Source organism: Nelumbo lutea, chromosome 3 (genome assembly GCF_056320005.1).
Source record: "Nelumbo lutea isolate HS-2025 chromosome 3, American lotus-T2T, whole genome shotgun sequence".
In the NCBI taxonomy this organism is placed as follows: domain Eukaryota; kingdom Viridiplantae; phylum Streptophyta; class Magnoliopsida; order Proteales; family Nelumbonaceae; genus Nelumbo; species Nelumbo lutea.
The window spans coordinates 37,574,523-37,591,992 of NC_142686.1; the positions used below are offsets into that span (position 1 = coordinate 37,574,523).

General features: G+C 37.0%; 1 protein-coding gene across 5 annotated transcripts; it reads left to right on the top strand.

Moving 5' to 3' along the window:
* Positions 1-7,341: 7,341 nt before the first annotated feature.
* Positions 7,342-13,328, top strand: LOC148864300 (rab GTPase-activating protein 22-like). Of its 5 annotated transcripts, none has more exons than XR_016110048.1 (6): positions 7,342-7,827; positions 9,740-9,872; positions 10,026-10,075; positions 11,421-11,474; positions 11,619-12,953; positions 13,051-13,328. XR_016110048.1 is itself a non-coding variant. In XM_088978767.1 (6 exons), the coding sequence occupies exons 2-6, from the start codon at positions 7,568-7,570 to the stop codon at positions 12,862-12,864; spliced, it is 1,743 nt and encodes a 580-aa protein (XP_088834893.1). In that variant the 5' UTR covers positions 7,342-7,383; positions 7,477-7,567; the 3' UTR covers positions 12,865-13,013. The 5 variants fall into 5 exon arrangements, 4 of the variants coding, with proteins under 4 accessions (XP_088834893.1, XP_088834895.1, XP_088834896.1 ...); XM_088978767.1 differs by lacking the exon at positions 13,051-13,328 and having other exon boundaries at positions 7,342-7,383; positions 7,477-7,827; positions 11,619-13,013; XM_088978769.1 differs by lacking the exon at positions 13,051-13,328 and having other exon boundaries at positions 7,342-7,362; positions 7,477-7,827; positions 11,619-13,013.
* Positions 13,329-17,470: the final 4,142 nt, after the last annotated feature.

Consider the following 17,470-nt stretch of genomic DNA (forward strand, 5'->3'; position numbering starts at 1 on the left):
ATTGAGGAGGTTTAAAACAAATTCCACACAATAGAGTGACGATTGAAAGATGACAAATGTCATTCATTCTAAACAAAAAGATAACAAATGCTAATCCTTCTTTTGTGTTTCTTGCCAATAACCATGTTGAAAGTTGAAATACGATGATTGTTTTCTTGTCCACAGATGACTGGGCGAATCCAATATAGGTAAGACTTAAGAGAAAGAATGGCCGGCCCAGTGCCAAAGAAAAAGCACTGTTGCTAGTGTTTTCTATGATTTGAAATAAAAAAACAAAATATTAGAAAAAAATAAGAAAAAATAAGAAAAATGTGTGAAAGAGTGATGATGTGAGAGATGGAGAGTACCTGTGATAGTGAAATGGTCGGATGATCGTTGGTGGTCGTTGTAGATGGCCGGTGGTTTTTTTTATCTAAAATGAGAAACAAAATATCAGAGAACAGGGTTTAGCTGATTTGAAATGAAAAAACAAAATATTAGTGTTGGAGAATACCTGGTCAAGGTGAACTCAGTGGAGCGGTCGCTGGTGCCGAAGGAGAGCTCAAGTGGAGGGGAGAAGAATGGGGTCAGGGGACGGCTAGTTCAAACACAAATGATTGGCTAAGGGGCGTGAATAAAGAAATGAGGGTTTTGGGGCTAACGGGACAAGCTAATGGCCGTACCATTAGCCCTGCACGCAGGAATGCCCATGTGCGAATGGATAGTTGGCGAACGCTTGGTGTGTGGGGCGAGAGGCGATGGGGTGCAGATTTGAACTCCTATGTTTAGGGTTTGGTTTGGGTTTGGTTTCAACTAGCCTCTACCAATCCCGTCCCAACAAAATTTTATTTATTTGTTTGTTTTATTAAATTATGTCTCCCTCTCCCTCTTTCTCTCCCCCAACCCTATATTTAGAGTTGTTAATGGGACGTGATAGACTTTACCAATCCGGTCCCAATAAACTTCTATTTATTTATTAAATTATTTCTCCGACTCTCTCTCTCTCCTGAACCCAATATTTAGGGATGTCAACGGGTCTGGTCTAGTTTAGGATAGCCAGTACCATCTCATCCCAATAAACTTTTATGTATTAATTTATTTATTTTATTAAATGAAATAAATTAGTGTCTATAAAATTTTATTTATTTAATTTACTAATTTATTTATTTAGAAATAATTTCCTCAAGCCCAATATTTAGGGTTGTCAATGGGTTAATGGGTTAGATTTGGTTCAAGATAGCCTTTACCAGTCCACCCTCAATAATTTTTATTTATTCATCTATCTATTTTATTAAAAATAAATAAAGTTATCTATAAACTTTTATTTATTTAATTTACTAAATTGTTTATTTATTCTTAATTTTCTCTCTCATTCTCTCTTTCTCTCCTGCAACCCTATATTTAAGGTTATTAACAGGTCGAGTTGGGTTTGGGATAACTTGTATCATTCCCATCCCAATAATAAATAAAGTTTATTTATTTGTTTTACTAAATTAAATAAATCAGCTACCACATGTTATTCTTCAGATCCATAATTGATATAGTAGTTTTCAACTAGAAACTCAAAAACATATATGGTTTTTCTACTTCATGCTTCCTAAAATGTCTAATTGCATATTCATTACTATACCTCTATTACGGTGCCATTTATTGATTATTTTCTGATTTTCTCAAAAACTTTCTATTGTTATTATTGATTTTTATTTGTATATAATAAAAATGAAAATCAAGAGAACATTGTCTCATAATTTATATGTGGCAAGCTTGGTAGTTACTTAATGTTGAGAATTTCTAATATAATGTTTTGCTAATTTCTCCAAGAAAGAGGGTGATGGTGGATATTTGTTAATGCCAATGGGGCGGGGAGTTGATGGGAAGCCACTCCCTATTCACATCCTTGCAAATATCCCTATCCCCGTTTTGTTATTGCTAGCAAGGACAAGGTTATCCCATCCCACGGAGATCCTCACTCTCCATGATTTTTCTATGATGTCAATCATTTGGTATTTTGTTTTTTTTTTTTCATTTCACATAAAAATATTAAAATAAAAAGTTAAAATTTGCAGTATCCCATTAAAAAAGATCTAAATATATTCAACCACATTTTAAAAAACATTAATATACATATATACATATATACATATATAAGCAGGGACCCCCCGAGACGAGAATTGGAGGCTTGTGGGTACTTTTTCCACCCTTGTCAACGGGATGAAAATTTCCTTATCCTTGTCCCTATGAGGGGAAAATCGTCCCTTTACCCTCCCCATTTTTGGGTGGGACACCACAAGGATTGGGGAAATGGAGAAAATTGCCACTCCTAATAATCGTTACTATATTATTAATTTCCTAAAAAAACAACGCTTTTATTTATTTTTTTCATTTTATATAATAGTTCCCTTTTTGTATACGAATATCTTTTTGTTAAGCAAGGTTGGGGTTATAGTGCTGCCACGACAGATTTTTTATCAATCATTGTGTGCATAATCTTGTTGTACGTGTTTTGTTTTCTTAATATAATTCTTACCTTATCTTATCTTTAAAAGAAAAAAAAAAACTCATGGAACCAACCACTAAGGGGTTCAAGAGGGGTCCGTTTAGCTTTAAAGACTCATCCTAACAAGAAATTTGAATGTGGAGTAAATCAAAATTTGAAAATACTTTTTTGAAGAAAATAGAAAAATTATTGATATGCTAAAGTAAGTTCAAAAGGACAAACTATCTAACATGCGACTTGATCTAGAACAAGAAAGAGAGAACTCTACAAAAAAGGAAGGTGGAGGATTAATTGGTTACAATGTCGTGATAAAAATACAAGATGTTTTCAATTTCATATAACTTCACCAAAATAATCTCTTCTCCTAAAATTTCTCCTAAACTATCTCATCCACTTTCTCCAAAATTATCTCTAATTCCTACTTATCTCCAAAATTATATCTAATTCCAATTGATCATCTCCCATACGTTTTATCTAAACTAGTAAGACAAAACTATTTACAATTCAGGGAGAGTATTTGAACATTTATAAGTGGGCAGTCTCTTAACTATTATAAGTGGGCAGTTTTTGGAGTGAGAGTAAAAGACATATATGCCATTTTTTATGCCCGTTGTGTGTTGCTTAGATAAGAGGTAAAAATGTCTAATGAAAAGTCTAGAAAATGGAGTTATTCTCTCTTTTATTAGTAGTATAGATTTTGGATTAAAAAATTTAAGAATTATTTAAATATTCTAACAAAATTATATAATATCTTTAAAATATTTAATAAAAATACAAAAAATAATTTTATATTTTTACAAAGTATATCATGAAATTATGTACTAATAATTTAAATTTTCAAATATTTAATAATATGCAATAGCTTTAAATAAATAAAATACAAATAAAAAAAGAAAACTAAATATTTATCATAACTAGATTTTAAATAGTTAAAACAACGAAATTATGTAATAAATTTAAAAAATTTCTTCAAAGTAGAAAAATAGTTATAACATAATATTGAAATTAATAATAATTTAATATATTACAAAAACAATAATAAAATTTTGTAATAATAATATAAATTATGATTTTATGGATAATTAAATTCAATAAATAATTAAAAAGTTAAATATTTTACATAATGTTTAAGTGTTTAAATAACTAAATGTTTTAAATAACAAAATATTTAACATAACTAGATATTAAATTGTCAAAATAAAGAAATTATGTAATAAATTTAAAAAAATCTGAAAAGTAGAAAAATAATTATAACATAATATTGAAATTAATAATAATGTAATATTTTTACATAATATTGTAAAAAACTAATTTCACTTATATCAAGTAATAATTCGAGAAAATAACTTTCAAAAAAACAATATTTGTTAATAATAATTTTAAACTCTTAATCTGTATTTATTATATAATTTTATATACTAAAATTAATATTTATTGTACTTAAGTAATTATTTATTAATTTTTGTGATAAATGTATTTTCAATGATTATGTATAAATTTATTTTATTTTGTTATTTAGCAGAAAACTTTCAATAATTATTGGATATTAAACTACTATTATTGAGATTTTTAAATTTAATTTGTTGTACTTATTGTATTTTTGCTATAACTTATTGATTAATATTTATTAGAGATTAAACTATTATTTGAGATTATACTATTTATTGGCTAAGTTAATATATTTTTAATACTTATTGTATTTTTTTCATTATCAATATATTTTCAATAGTTGTGTATTTTTGCTATAAATTTTTAATAATTATTGGAGATTAAACTATTGTTATTTATCAGAGATGAGACTATTAATTTAGTTGAAGTTATGAGTTTTTGTGAATTGTTTCGATTCGGTTGTGGGCTATTTGGCCAACCAATTTGACTTGGTCAGGTTGGGGAGTTGGTAAGCTAAAACCGACTGACCTTTTATGAAAACCGACCCACTCAAGTTGTATTGATTGGGTCAATTATTTGGTTTGGTCAATCGATTCAAAAAGATTTTAGTTTAATTTTAAAAATTATAGTGCAATTATTATAAAATAAATTAAAAATTTATATTTATGATGTAAAAACATTTTAAACTAAGAAATATGGGAAATTTTCCACATTTCCATATTAAAAATTATATTTAAAATATAAAATATTAATATATATCCATGGTTAAGTCATTCGATTCTGGTTGGTCTACGGATGGCCAAAGTGAAATTGATCCTATTTGGTCGAATTGGAAAATTTTTGAACCAAATCCGATCTAAAATATTAGAAAACTGACCAACTCGGGTCGAGTTGATTTCATCAATTTGATAAATAAACCTACCTGAAATTAATTAATGTTATTTTTGTATTATAAAAAATTTATTAAAAGTAGTATATAAAATATGAATAATTATTAATTATTTAAAAATGTTATCTTTATTTTTATTTTCTTTTGATTAAATTTATTTAAATGAACATTAGGGTCAAAATTGTCATTTTCCATTGCCATCCAATGGAAGATTGATTAAATCCATTGCAAATTATAAGTGGTGTTTTATTAAAATGTTAACTATATGGTAGATTTTAGTAAACCTATAAAACTATAAGGGGTATTTTAATAAATGACCCTTTATACTATTTAGCTTCCACTTAATAAATCCCGTGCATCACACAGGTCCCTACTAGTAAGAAAATATAAAAACAAGATACTCAGTAAAAAATGGCCACAATGAGTGGGTATCGTATCCAAAGGAGATGAAAGAAGAATTCACTCAAGCATTTCAAGAAAGATTTGAAGTAGGCAATACATAAAGAATTAATGAATTCTTATAAGCATTGAATCCAATCATTACATTGCAAGAAGATGAGAAACTAGGGCTAGAAGTACAAGAAGATGAAATTATTGAAGCTATAAAATAGATTAGGGATTTTAAAGCCCTTGACCTTAATGGCCTAAATGTGAATTTCTATAAAAATAATTGGGAAGGTGTCTAAGAAATTGTTATAGAGGCAATAAATGCCTTATTCCATTATGTAAAAAATGACCAAAAGTTGAACCAAACATTTATATTGCTTATAAAAAAAAAAACCGAGAAAACTGAGCTCTTTAGGCCCATCTATATCACTTATCCTACAATTCCATGTATAAAATACCCCCAAATTGCCATAATCCAATTCCTAAAATACTCTAAATTCCCAAAATCCTATTTATATCATTTTTAGGTGATTGCCTCGAGGTGGGGAAATTTGGGGATTCCCCATCTCTGACAGGGAATGGGTGCCTCACCTCCAACCTTCCTCGTCACTGGGGACAGGAGGGGTGCCACATCCCGTGCATCGGATGGGGCCTCGCTAGTTATAATTACTTTTGTACTTTTGATAAATTTTTGAAGTTATAATATAATTTGTTATTTAATCTATTTTTTGTTTTTGAAATAATATATAAGATATGAGTTAGTTATTGATTAAGAATTAATACTTTAATTTTAATTACTTTATATTTTATTGTATCAATTCCCATGATTTAATTAATTATTTTAATATTTGAATACTAATTATTAAATTTCTTTTCATTGATTTATTATGCTATTAATTATTTATTTTAATTAAATGATTAATAATAAAGTAATTATTTATTAATTAATTAATAATATTTTTATGATTTAATATTCTATTATTAATATTTTATTTTATTAACACTTATGACTTAATAATTTTAATATTTTGTTATAAGATATTAATTAATTATTGGATCATTTTAATTGATGAATAGTTTATTAATGATTTTTTTTTACTTAAAATTATAATATTAATATATTATTCAATAATTAATAATTTGTTAATGGGTCATGAATCTTATATTAACTCTTAGAACTAGAAGAAAGTGTTTTTTAATTAAACTAGTTCATCCTTCTCTTTCCACTTGTTTCTCGTTAAATTATCCCAATAATTGGGATCAATAAACCCACCTTTTTTTCTCATCCCATCCCATCCCATCACATTCCACAAACTAAACATGAGAAAGGGAGGATATTAAAGGATATTTCATAAAGAGCCTTTTGCTGGTATTGCAGTAATTTTCAGAGATTCCTTGGTTTATGGGCACAATCAAGGAGCAGTGCGTATGCACTGGTGCCCTCAATGCGTAATGCCCGAGAATATGCTCACATCGTTTGATCCTCACAAGAATGGGCTACTCAGAAGGATATCGGATTCATCTGCCACTACAATGGGACTGGGCTATTCAGAAGGATATGGGATTTGATCCTCACAAGCTCACATAGTTTGCAACCTTACATTAGGTATATGTTTCCATGAAAAAAAATATATACAAAAAATATAGAAATATTGCCAACGGGGCCGGAGTTTGTTGGTGGGAATTGGGATGATGGGATCAGACGCCATTGGCGCTGTTCAAGCTGTGTTCATGGAAACTGAGATCCCGTGTAGCGCTATTAGCAACATAGTTGTTGATTGTGAGTCCCTGATTAGGAATTTGCAGGAGTGTCAATTCAGGTATATCCTAAAGGAGAAGAATCACTTGGCCCACAATGTAGTTCGTCTAGCCCAAGATGAGCCTTTAAACCATGCTCTACCCACCTGGTTGTGGGCCGTTCTTGATTCGGATTTTGCATTATGCAATGGCTTACGCACCTTTGGGGCCCCTTTTACATGAATAAAGCTTTAATTTCCATACCAAAAAAAAGGAATGGCATCTCTGAAGCAAAGGGTAGTTTTCACCAGAAGAAACTAGGACTTCTTTTATATTACAGTATTTGGAATGCATGTGCAAGAGAGAGAAATATCTTTCGGGATGGTTGGTTGTGTTGACGCGAGGCCGAAGGAAGGTATTCAGAGAGAGAGAGAGAGAGAGAGAGAGAGAGAGAGAGAGAGAGTGTGGGTTATTCAAGTCTTGGGTAGGAGTCCTGCTCCCCATGGTTTGCAACTTTCCATGACTTCCATCTTAACTCATAATCTAATTAACTTGTATTGATTAATAATCAACTAATTTTCTACTATTATTTACTTAGAAACTTGAGAGTTTGAGGCAGAGAGAAGAAAGAGAGGGGGGGACAACGGAGGAGGGAAAAAGAAAGTAAGAGCAGTTGATTTCAGTTGGTGATGGTGGAGTGGCGATCGCTGCTAGGCGTGGTAAAGAGTATTATAGCAGTGGTGCTATCGATGTTCTGGTTGAACTCCGGTGGTAATGGTCGAAGAGGAATATTCTTGGTGGGTGGTAGTAGCAACGGAGGTATCGTCGGTGCTGCTTCTGGTGGCGAAGGCTTCTGGGACTTGGCGGCACCCTTTCATGTCGGAATAGCGATCGCAGTGACGGCCATGGCTGGCGTCGCCTTGGCCGCCACCCTCGTCTACTCCCGTAGGTAAAATCAACAACAACAACAACAAAAACCCTAGAAATTATAGAGCCCCGAGAAAAAAAGAATAAAACAGAAAAAAAGTTACCTTAAATGAGAGCCCTCCGCCGCTCTCATACATCGTCGTCGTCCAACCCCAACTCCAACTCCTCTTCCTCACCGTCGTCGTCATCATCATCGTGGATTCATTTACGATCGGTTCTTTTCGTCGTTGCGTCGTCCTCACCAGTTCCCCCCGATCGGTGAGTGTTCTTCTTGAATTTTTCTGTTTTCTGATCTTTATTTTTCATTTTTCCCACTTCAGATCCGATCTGGAAGTACTCCTAAGCGTTCTCTCCTCCGTCAATCTGATAGTGTTTTTCCTTTTTTCCTTCCGTTTCATTTCCCACTTTTCTTTCTTGAGCTTCTATAGGATTCTGATCTCACCTGTTCATTACTTGAATGAATTTGGCTAGTTTTTGATTGGATTTGAACTGTGCTTAACCTTTCTAGACTTCGAAATTAGGTGGATAACTGAATGAGTAGAGATTAATTTAAGCGTTTATTAGTAGTATTTTTTCCCTTTAATTTGTTCTCTTGTATCTGTGTGTATCTTAATTATCAAAATTTTATATTAAGGCTCAGTTTGGGAGGAGTACAATACAAAATATGTACAATGCAAAACCTTGTTTATTGTATCTGCAAACCTTGTTTTGCACTGTACATATTTGCACTTGTACTCTTTCCAAACTGAGCGTAATGGAATTTTCTGGTTCTGTTTTTCTTTTATTCATTTTATCCATGTTTCTCTTTCCTCGCGGGCTGCTACTACTACTGTTGTTGCTTTTGTTCGAACAAAGTAATCCATCTCTCGTTATAATGATTTATGAGATTAATGTTTGGTACCGGTAGTTTGCCGTGAAGAATTTCATCAGTAATTTCTTTTCCTCTTTATGGTCTTATAATTTCAGAACTTTAGGCTGAGTTTGGGAGGAGTACAAATACGAATACAAAATACATGTTTAGAAATGCAAAATATATGTTTTTGCACTGGAAATATTTGTATTTGTACTCTTCCCAAAATGAGATAGAACCTTGGAAAGATACATGAGCTGAATGTTAACACAACCTCAAGGAGGATAACAAGGAAAAGATTGCGCCGGAGTTCTAACTTAGAGGTCTTTGGAGTTTTTTCTGATATTTTGTTGGTACCAACTGGATGTTGCAGATGCACAATTATATGTTCATGTGACCTCTATAATTGGTTCATTGCAGATACATAATTATAACTTGTGCAGGAGCACATTAAATAGAAGTAAAAAAAGAAAGTCAAGTGATTGTGATCTTTGAGGTTCTCCTTTAATCGCCTCGAAAGAAACATTATCATGTCAATCTTTCTACATTCATTGTTTGAGATCTTTTACACCACTAGACCCTAGGTTGATTCACCATGCTGAATTAAGATCATCTAGGTGGAAACTTTTCATGGAAGGTGTGACTTCTAAAAGGAGAAGGGGCATTTGATTGGACTCTACACATACATGTCATTTAATTTCTTTTAACAAGTATCTCTAATTTACCTATTTTTACCTGAGTCACAACAATCCTTAAAACTTTCCTAAACTTTAACTCTTCGACTAGGTGCATTTAGAGTTGCTGTGACATTTACCTTTTTTTTCAGATAATGTAAGACTTGTCTGTTCCTCTATGGTCAACATTTTTATTGTTCTAATTTGGGCAATTTGGCATGTCTTATATCAACGTTGGTATTATTTGAGGTTCTACAAGGGCAACAAACCATTTCCTTAAACCATACAAGTGATTCTAAATACAAGATCATGGATCTTATTTTCTTTCTTCTTTGCTCATTTATGTATTTGAATGCTTGATTTCTTGGTGGATTGAAAAATTAATTATGGTTTTGTCCCATCACTTTCAGGGGTAGCCTTAAATCACCATGGTCTCGTAGGAGAAGAAAACATGCTCTTTCACCAAATCAATGGAAGAACCTATGTACACCAGATGGAAAACTTCGAGATGGTGTGAAATTTTTGAAAAAAGTTCGCAGTGGAGTAAGCTATACATTAACTATCACCAATATGTTTATGTTTATTTCTGACTAAAAAAATGTGGTTATACTTATTTGGCATTGCATTTCTCATTTTTCTTATCTTCTGGTTGTGTTGTTGTTGTAGTAGTTCTCATATCTCATCTTTCAAATGCAGGGTATTGATCCAACCATCAGGGCGGTGGTTTGGCCATTTCTCCTTGGAGTGTAAGTATTTGCAGGGACTTCTAAAGCACAAACATAAAAGCACACACAAAGGACCAAGTATTCTGATTGGCTCAAAAGTGAAGTGTGAACAAGTTTCTCTTGCTACCCTCTATTCATGGGGCAAATTTTAAGCATTCAAACCTTTTGTACCATGTCGAGAATGAGTTCCATTTTGCAGAGAATTGTAACATGTAACTTGGGGGAAATTTAATTACATGGTGGGTATAGGACTTACGTGGTTGGGGGGATTTAATGTGTGGCCAACCTAGAGGTTCCTCGTATTAGCTACATCACCATCCATGTCGCAGAAATATGGTAGGTCATTTAGTGAAGGATGACCATCTAGGTGGACAATTTGTATTAGGATGAGGTTGAGTAGGAAGCTCACTGAGAAACTACATCTTGTTCTGCCACTTGGATTAATTCACTGAGCTATACAAACCATCCATCTGAATCTCCTCCAGCTCACATTAACCCTAAACCCTAGCTTTTCTTAGTTTTCCCCTCGACTTTCAAGGGCAGCATGGAATTTTTTATTTTTGGGAAATGCTATTCCTACAACCATGCAGTAGTTGTAGAATTTGCCACTACTTTTATACATATTGATGGCGGACATGTTGTTTGCCATCTACTGAATAGGTTGAATCAAAAGGACACACAGAATGGTGCTAGTCTCAAGGTTGAATTTGTAAAATAATATCCTTGGCTTGGTTCATCGATGTTTCATGTTAAAGTAGTAGCAACTATCTACAACCACCACCTGGTTGTAGGGTTAGTATTTCCTTTAGTAGTTTATTTTAAAAATGCCTTATAAGAATGCATTATTTTGGCCATGGAAGAGGGTTTTGAGCTAAAATTTGCTCCATAGGCTCAGTTTGGAAGGAGTACAAACACAAATATGTACAGTGCAAATACATACAAAATAATACAAAATACAAGGTTTTGCACTCTACAAATTTGCATTTGTACTTCTTCCAAACTGAGCCATAAGAACAGGTCGGCAAGAGGAACATATACCATATTGCCACAAAGAATCCTTGGCATATTTACACACCTTTACTATTAGGGATAACCTAAACATCTTCCTTGTCTAAATATACTTTGGGCCCTGAAATGGCCCCACATTTTGACCTCTTCACCCTTTATCCTTGGAATGGATTTTGGATCGAAAGCCTTAGCTATTTGTCCAGAGGGTCCCCAACAAGGATTCAGTTGGGCTGGATCTTTCCTCCATCTGGTAGGAATGGGGTTGTGTATTAATGAAGCATAAGTCCTCTTTCAATTGTAACTGGAATTACATGAAATTCTCTCCCATATTTGACTTTTAATTGCCTTTGTTCACCAGCTATGAGTTGAGTAGTTCCAAGGAAGAAAGAGAAACTGCGAGAAGTCAGAAAAGGTATCATTGCCAAGTTCATAGGAACTACTTTTGACTTTTGGCATTCTTTCTGACCCTTATCTTGAGAACCCAAACATTCATCTTCCTATCCACCTACTTAATAAATAATTTCAAGGTTCTTCCTTCCCTTTATTTGTGGCACAGGAAGCAGTATGAAAACCTACGGAGAGAATGCCGGCGAATCCTGAAACATGGTGGTGAGCCCTTTAATTTGAAGGAAACTAAGGGAACCAACATAAATGGGGACAATGAAGGTTTCACTCAAGACTTGGATTCTCCTGGTTCAGAAGATGTAGTAAGTGCCAGAGATTCCCTTTCAACTGAGGGAGGGTCACCAGAGGATGACTCAGATCAACCTGCTAATAATGGAGTCTCTCAAGCATCCAACTCAATGGCCGAAGATGTAGATAATGGTGAAGTTATACAAGCCGATGCATCTTCAGGGAGTTCAGAGTCATCTTATTCTGACTCCTCTGTAGAAGAACCCGAAAGATTGCAAACTTTCTCTACCATGGAAGGGAGTGAGGATAATGATCCTGATAATCTTTCCAAGGAGGATTCCTCCCCTTGCAAGATCAAAGGCCGATATGCAAAGGAAGATTTTGCAACGTGGCAGAGGATCATACGCCTTGATGCAGTTCGAGCTAATGCAGAATGGGTGCAGTATTCTCCAACTCAAGCTGCAGTGTCGGAGGACAGAGCACATCGTTCAGCCAAGGCTGTTGGGTTGAAGGATTATGAGCACTTGGAGCCCTGTAGGATATTCCATGCTGCCCGACTGGTTGCCATCCTTGAGGCTTATGCACTCTATGATATTGAGATTGGTTATTGCCAGGGAATGAGTGACTTGCTCTCTCCAATAATTGCAGTGATAGAGGAAGATTACATGGCCTTTTGGTGCTTTGTGGGGTTCATGAAGAAAGCTCGACACAATTTTAGGCTGGATGAGGTGGGAATAAGGAGGCAATTGAGCATTGTGTCCAAGATAATCAAATGCAAAGACTCCCATCTCTACAGACACCTAGAGAAGCTCCAAGCTGAGGACTGCTTCTTTGTATATAGGATGGTAGTGGTCCTGTTTAGGAGAGAGCTGACTTTTGAACAGACTGTATGCCTTTGGGAGGTGATGTGGGCTGATCAGGCAGCAATTAGGGCTGGAATCGGGAAGTCTGTATGGGGTAGGATAAGGCTGCGAGCCCCACCCACAGATGACCTGTTGTTATATGCAATTGCAGCCTGTGTACTTAAGAGGAGGAAGCTGATTATAGAGAAATACAGCAGCATGGATGAGATAATAAGAGAGTGCAATAACATATCTGGGCAGCTGGATGTATGGAAGCTTCTAGATGATGCTCATGATTTGGTGGTTACCCTTCATGACAAGATATGAAGCACAGTCCATGGCTTGCTTGTTGTTCGCTAATCTTTTTCTTTTAATTTATTTTATTGCGGTATTTGGGACCATTGCCATTTTCTCAGGTAACATTTGTATGGAATTTGTCTTGAAAAATGGAAAAGTTGGTGGTGTTTTGCACATAACTTGATGCACATTTCTTTTATTGTTTCTTTATGACAGCTGAGCGTCATTTGGTGCTATATGATGGAGAAAATGTTTTGCCATCGCAAGAAACGTCATTTTGATGTTTCTTCCAAAAAGTAGTTTCACATGTCCAAGGAAAAGTGAAAGTACAATTACTTCACTTTGAACGGTTCAACCAAACAAATAGTCTGTATTGCTAGAAACATCTACATGGCACTGATCTGACAGTGTTTTTCTAATAAAGGACAATGGTGCCAAACACCTATAGAGTGCATGAATTTTGCTTTTAGGAAATCTCGACCGATTCAGGAAAGGTATTATGATTGGTCATATTCTTCTGTTATCATATCCTTTGGACATCATAAACATTGTCTGTCATCAGTCATATTTTAGAAAATTTCTTTTTACAAAAAATAATTAATTGCAATTTGATAGCACACATGCCAACTGACTTGGCAGAGAAAAGATCCACGTCACACATTGCCATCAGCATCTACTCAAGAAAGAGGAACGCCAAAGCTCACAGTTGAGCTGAACTGTAAGTTTGCCCTTGAAATTAAACATGAACTTTTAAGGGTTTAACTTTGGCTGTCCATGCTATATGCGGCCATGCCCTCCAGCATTATTGTTATTATGAATATAGAATGCTTTTTAACCTGTAAAACAAAAATCAAACTTAGTAACCATACAAGAAACTTATTGGTTGGCCATATTCAATAGCTGTAAGCCCATACAGCCATTCCTCCAACATTGCCACTGTTGCATGAAATTGGTAGCGTCTATAGACTAATGTTTCACACAAGGACTCAAAGAGAGAGCCCTGTTGACAACACAGGTTGTTTATGTTTGGTAGCACATGCTGTCCAGCTTATACAATAATAATTTTTTTTCCTCGTATGTATCACACTTTAGGCTTAGGCCACCCCTTAGAGTTCAATTTCAACAATCTAAAATGGGAGAAAGGAGCCTTGATCCTATTGCATGCTCGTAATGTTTGCTGCTGGCTGTAGCATAGATTTGGGATTGATTTTTGTCTTCATCCGGGTCGGGATTGGGAGGGTTGTGGGGTTTGGGAATGGGCTACTGCAAGTCGGGTGGGTTGCACTGGGTTTAATTTCAATTCGAACCCAATCCCAAGAATTGAGCTTGAGGCAGGAGCTCAGCCTGGCATGAGCTCGAGGTCCCCGAGCCCAGTCCTCATTGAAATTTCCGAGCTCAAATTGGTCATTCAGCATTTCAATTTTCAACCCAAACTATAATTTGATATAAATGTGTGTCTAGTATTTTCCGAGCTCAAACATCTTAAAATAACTTTTTCTTTGTTTTAGTTTTTTTTTTTTTTCATGTGGAAGGACAGAACGCAATAATTTCTTCTTTTCATAAAGGTGCAAAAATACCACAGAATATTTAGTATTACTTCGACAAATATTGGAGCTTATTATGGGAAGTTTGAAATCACGATTCATTGAGAAGGCCATTGCATTAAAATTTATCTTGACATTTGAAGCCATGTATTCATTAGTTTTAGTTTTAGGGACGCTAATAAAATTAGGAATGAGGTCACTCAATGTTCAAAAGAAATGGAACCATTCTGAATTAACAGTTTTCAAACGATAATTAGAAAAATCCCCTAAATTAAGCCCCAAAGACACATTTCCCCCCTCCGTACTGAAATCTTTATAGGTGCCGTTTTATTCTTTTGGTGTAGGATAATCATCCTTTGGACTCTCTATACGAGTCAACATAATCAGGCGGGGGGTGGTGGAACTGTGAAAGGGTGAATTCGAGCATCATACTGGACTTAACCCCTTTCCCACCCCCAACCTTTGATGAAAGGATTTGATAAACCTTACCAACTAATCCAATTGGCACCATAATCTATTTTGGGAGTTTAAACTACCTGGGGTTCATAATCATACAAATTATTGACACTGCCTAAGAAGTAAGAACCTTGGCACAAGGTGCCCTTTTTTGCGTCGGGTCACATGCTGTTGTTTTGCCCTCCACAAACCGAGGAAATTGATATAACGTAGATGTGAAATTTATTAGATTTTCACTTTCTTGAAAACCCATAATAACTAGTTAAGCAGAAATAAACTTTTCCAATCATCAGGCCGGACATGTTTATTTATTTATTTATTTATTTATTTTTTTTTGTGTGTGTGTGTTTTGCGTTTTTCTTTTCTTTCAGTAGTTACGTTGAGTATATTACGGCTAAGTTTGGGAGTGTTTTGATGTAGCACAATCCAGTCACTCCTACTTGGCGCTCGAGTGGCTCTGAGAGGTACCTGAAATTGAAGGAGAGATGAAGAACTCCCGGGGAGGTTTCCCTGCAGGAACGCTCTGATGCTTAAGTTAGTATCGAGTGTAAGAAGCTAGAGGAAAACGAAAGCTAAGAGTGCAGGTTGCGCTCGTGATTCTAGATACCTTGTTCCTCGAGGATAAGTCCCTTATAGCTGAATTCTGTTTCTCCCAGCCCTCTGACTTCTAACAGGGCAGGTATAACCGCCACTATCAGTCTGCCACACCCACTACCGGCTGGGCTGAGGTGGCACGTGCGGGGCCATCGTGCAAGGTACGTGTTTGTTAGGCATGGAATGTCTTCCTAAAGGTGGCAGGCGCGGCAAGGGGACACGCCTGCAACTCGCAGGTTTGTCAGGTATGACGGTTGGGCAGGAAGCCATCCTATGGTATACCAAGCTGCTCTCCTGCGAACCGCTCTGAGCTGGGCTGTCCCCTAAGTGACGGGCTGCCTGCAACCGGTTAAGTTGAGCTAGCGGACCCGAGGTCTTCGTGCCTTCGGGTGTTCAAAGAAGGATCGGTGCGTTCATGCTTGGAAATGGCCCGAGGTCCATTGGGAGGAGCTCATGTCTCAAAAGGGGTCAGGGTGCCCCGAGCTCGGGACCCCCCGAAGTCCCTTGACCTCGGGGGGAGGTGCGGGGGAGGTGGCTTTCGGCGAGTAGTTTACTCGCCGAGCTACCGTGTCGAGCTCGGTGGGAGTTCCCCACCGAGCTGTGCTCTTGTCCGTTGTGCTGTTGTGCTGAGTCACCGCTTGAGCTAGGTCACACCTACGTGTACCCGAGCTACGAGGTCGGGCCAAATCACCCTCCATCAATTGGCCCCCACTCCCTGCGTTGGCAGCGGAGACCCAGTGTGGGGAGGTCATGACGCAGCGGGTGGATTTGGCGGTGGTATTTGTGCTGCGCCATCGCACGCTCCAGCTGTATCGGTCTGGCGCCTAGCTCGACTGAAAAGAGATCCGGGTTGCATCCGAGTTACGTGCGGACTTCACGCGACTTGGACTTCGCGGATGTAAAAAACGCGCTTAACCGTTTTCGCCTCGAAGAACCAGCGGTTGCGGCTATAAATAGGGGGTCCCTTGGCCATTTTCCTCACCACAAAGCCTTCATCGTTAGCGTTTGAGCTCGCGCCAAAGGTTTCTTAGCTCGGGTCTTCCAGTTCGTCCAGTTCTTCCAGTCTGGTTGCGTTTCTTTGGTGAGTCCTTCTGAGCTTCCCTTTCCCTTCTAGTTCGGTTTCCTGCTAGTCCGATATGTCGTCTAGTGTAGATAATCTTATCGACGAGCCCGAGGTAGGTACCTCGGATCGGGATGTCCCCTCTACTACCCAGCCATCTGAAGTATGGGTGGCTTTGGGTCATCTGGCGTCTACCTCCCACCGAGGTTGGGAGCCAGATCACTTCGGGCCTTCCACAATGGCCTCGGAGAGGCTTCAGGACCTCATACAGAGGTTCCGCCTCCCCAACGAGTATTCGTATAGTCTTCCCACTAGCAACTTCCCCTGGGAGCACGGTCCCAATGAGATCGTGATCTTCAGGGAGCAACTGGTATCCGGGCTCAGACTCCCACTTCACCCCTTAATTGTTGAGGTGCTGGTACACTTTAACATCACCCTGGACCAACTCCACCTGAACTCCATAAGGAATGTGGTGGGGTCCATTTCACTTTGTTCTGAACGCTCCCTTTCCATAGACTTAGACGTTCTTAGCACGATCCTGGCTATAAAGAAGAGCGCTTCGGGCGCTCTCCCCGGGCATAGGTCTTACTACCTGTCCCCCCGCCTGGGTTTCAAGCTTATGCACAAGCTCCCGAGCAAAGTCCCGACTAGGAAGTGGGACTACTTCATAGTCTGGAGTAGCACGGGGTGGCCCTTCCCCACCGATTGGAGGATAGCCGTTCAAGACCCTGGTGTCATCTTGGATGGGAAGACCAAGAAGGAGCTCCAGTCATTGGCTAAGCTCGGGTTGCATTATAAGGACTTCACCTCTGAGGAGAAGCTTGTCCGAGTGGGCTTGAGTCCGGGTAGGTTTTTTCCAACTTTGGCTTTCCACAGGTCCTATGGAGGCGGAAAAGATATACAACCAGAGACTCTTCCACCAGATGAAGAGGAAGAAGCGCATGGTAAAGAAGGCACGCGTTGAGTCCCCGCCAGCTCCGGC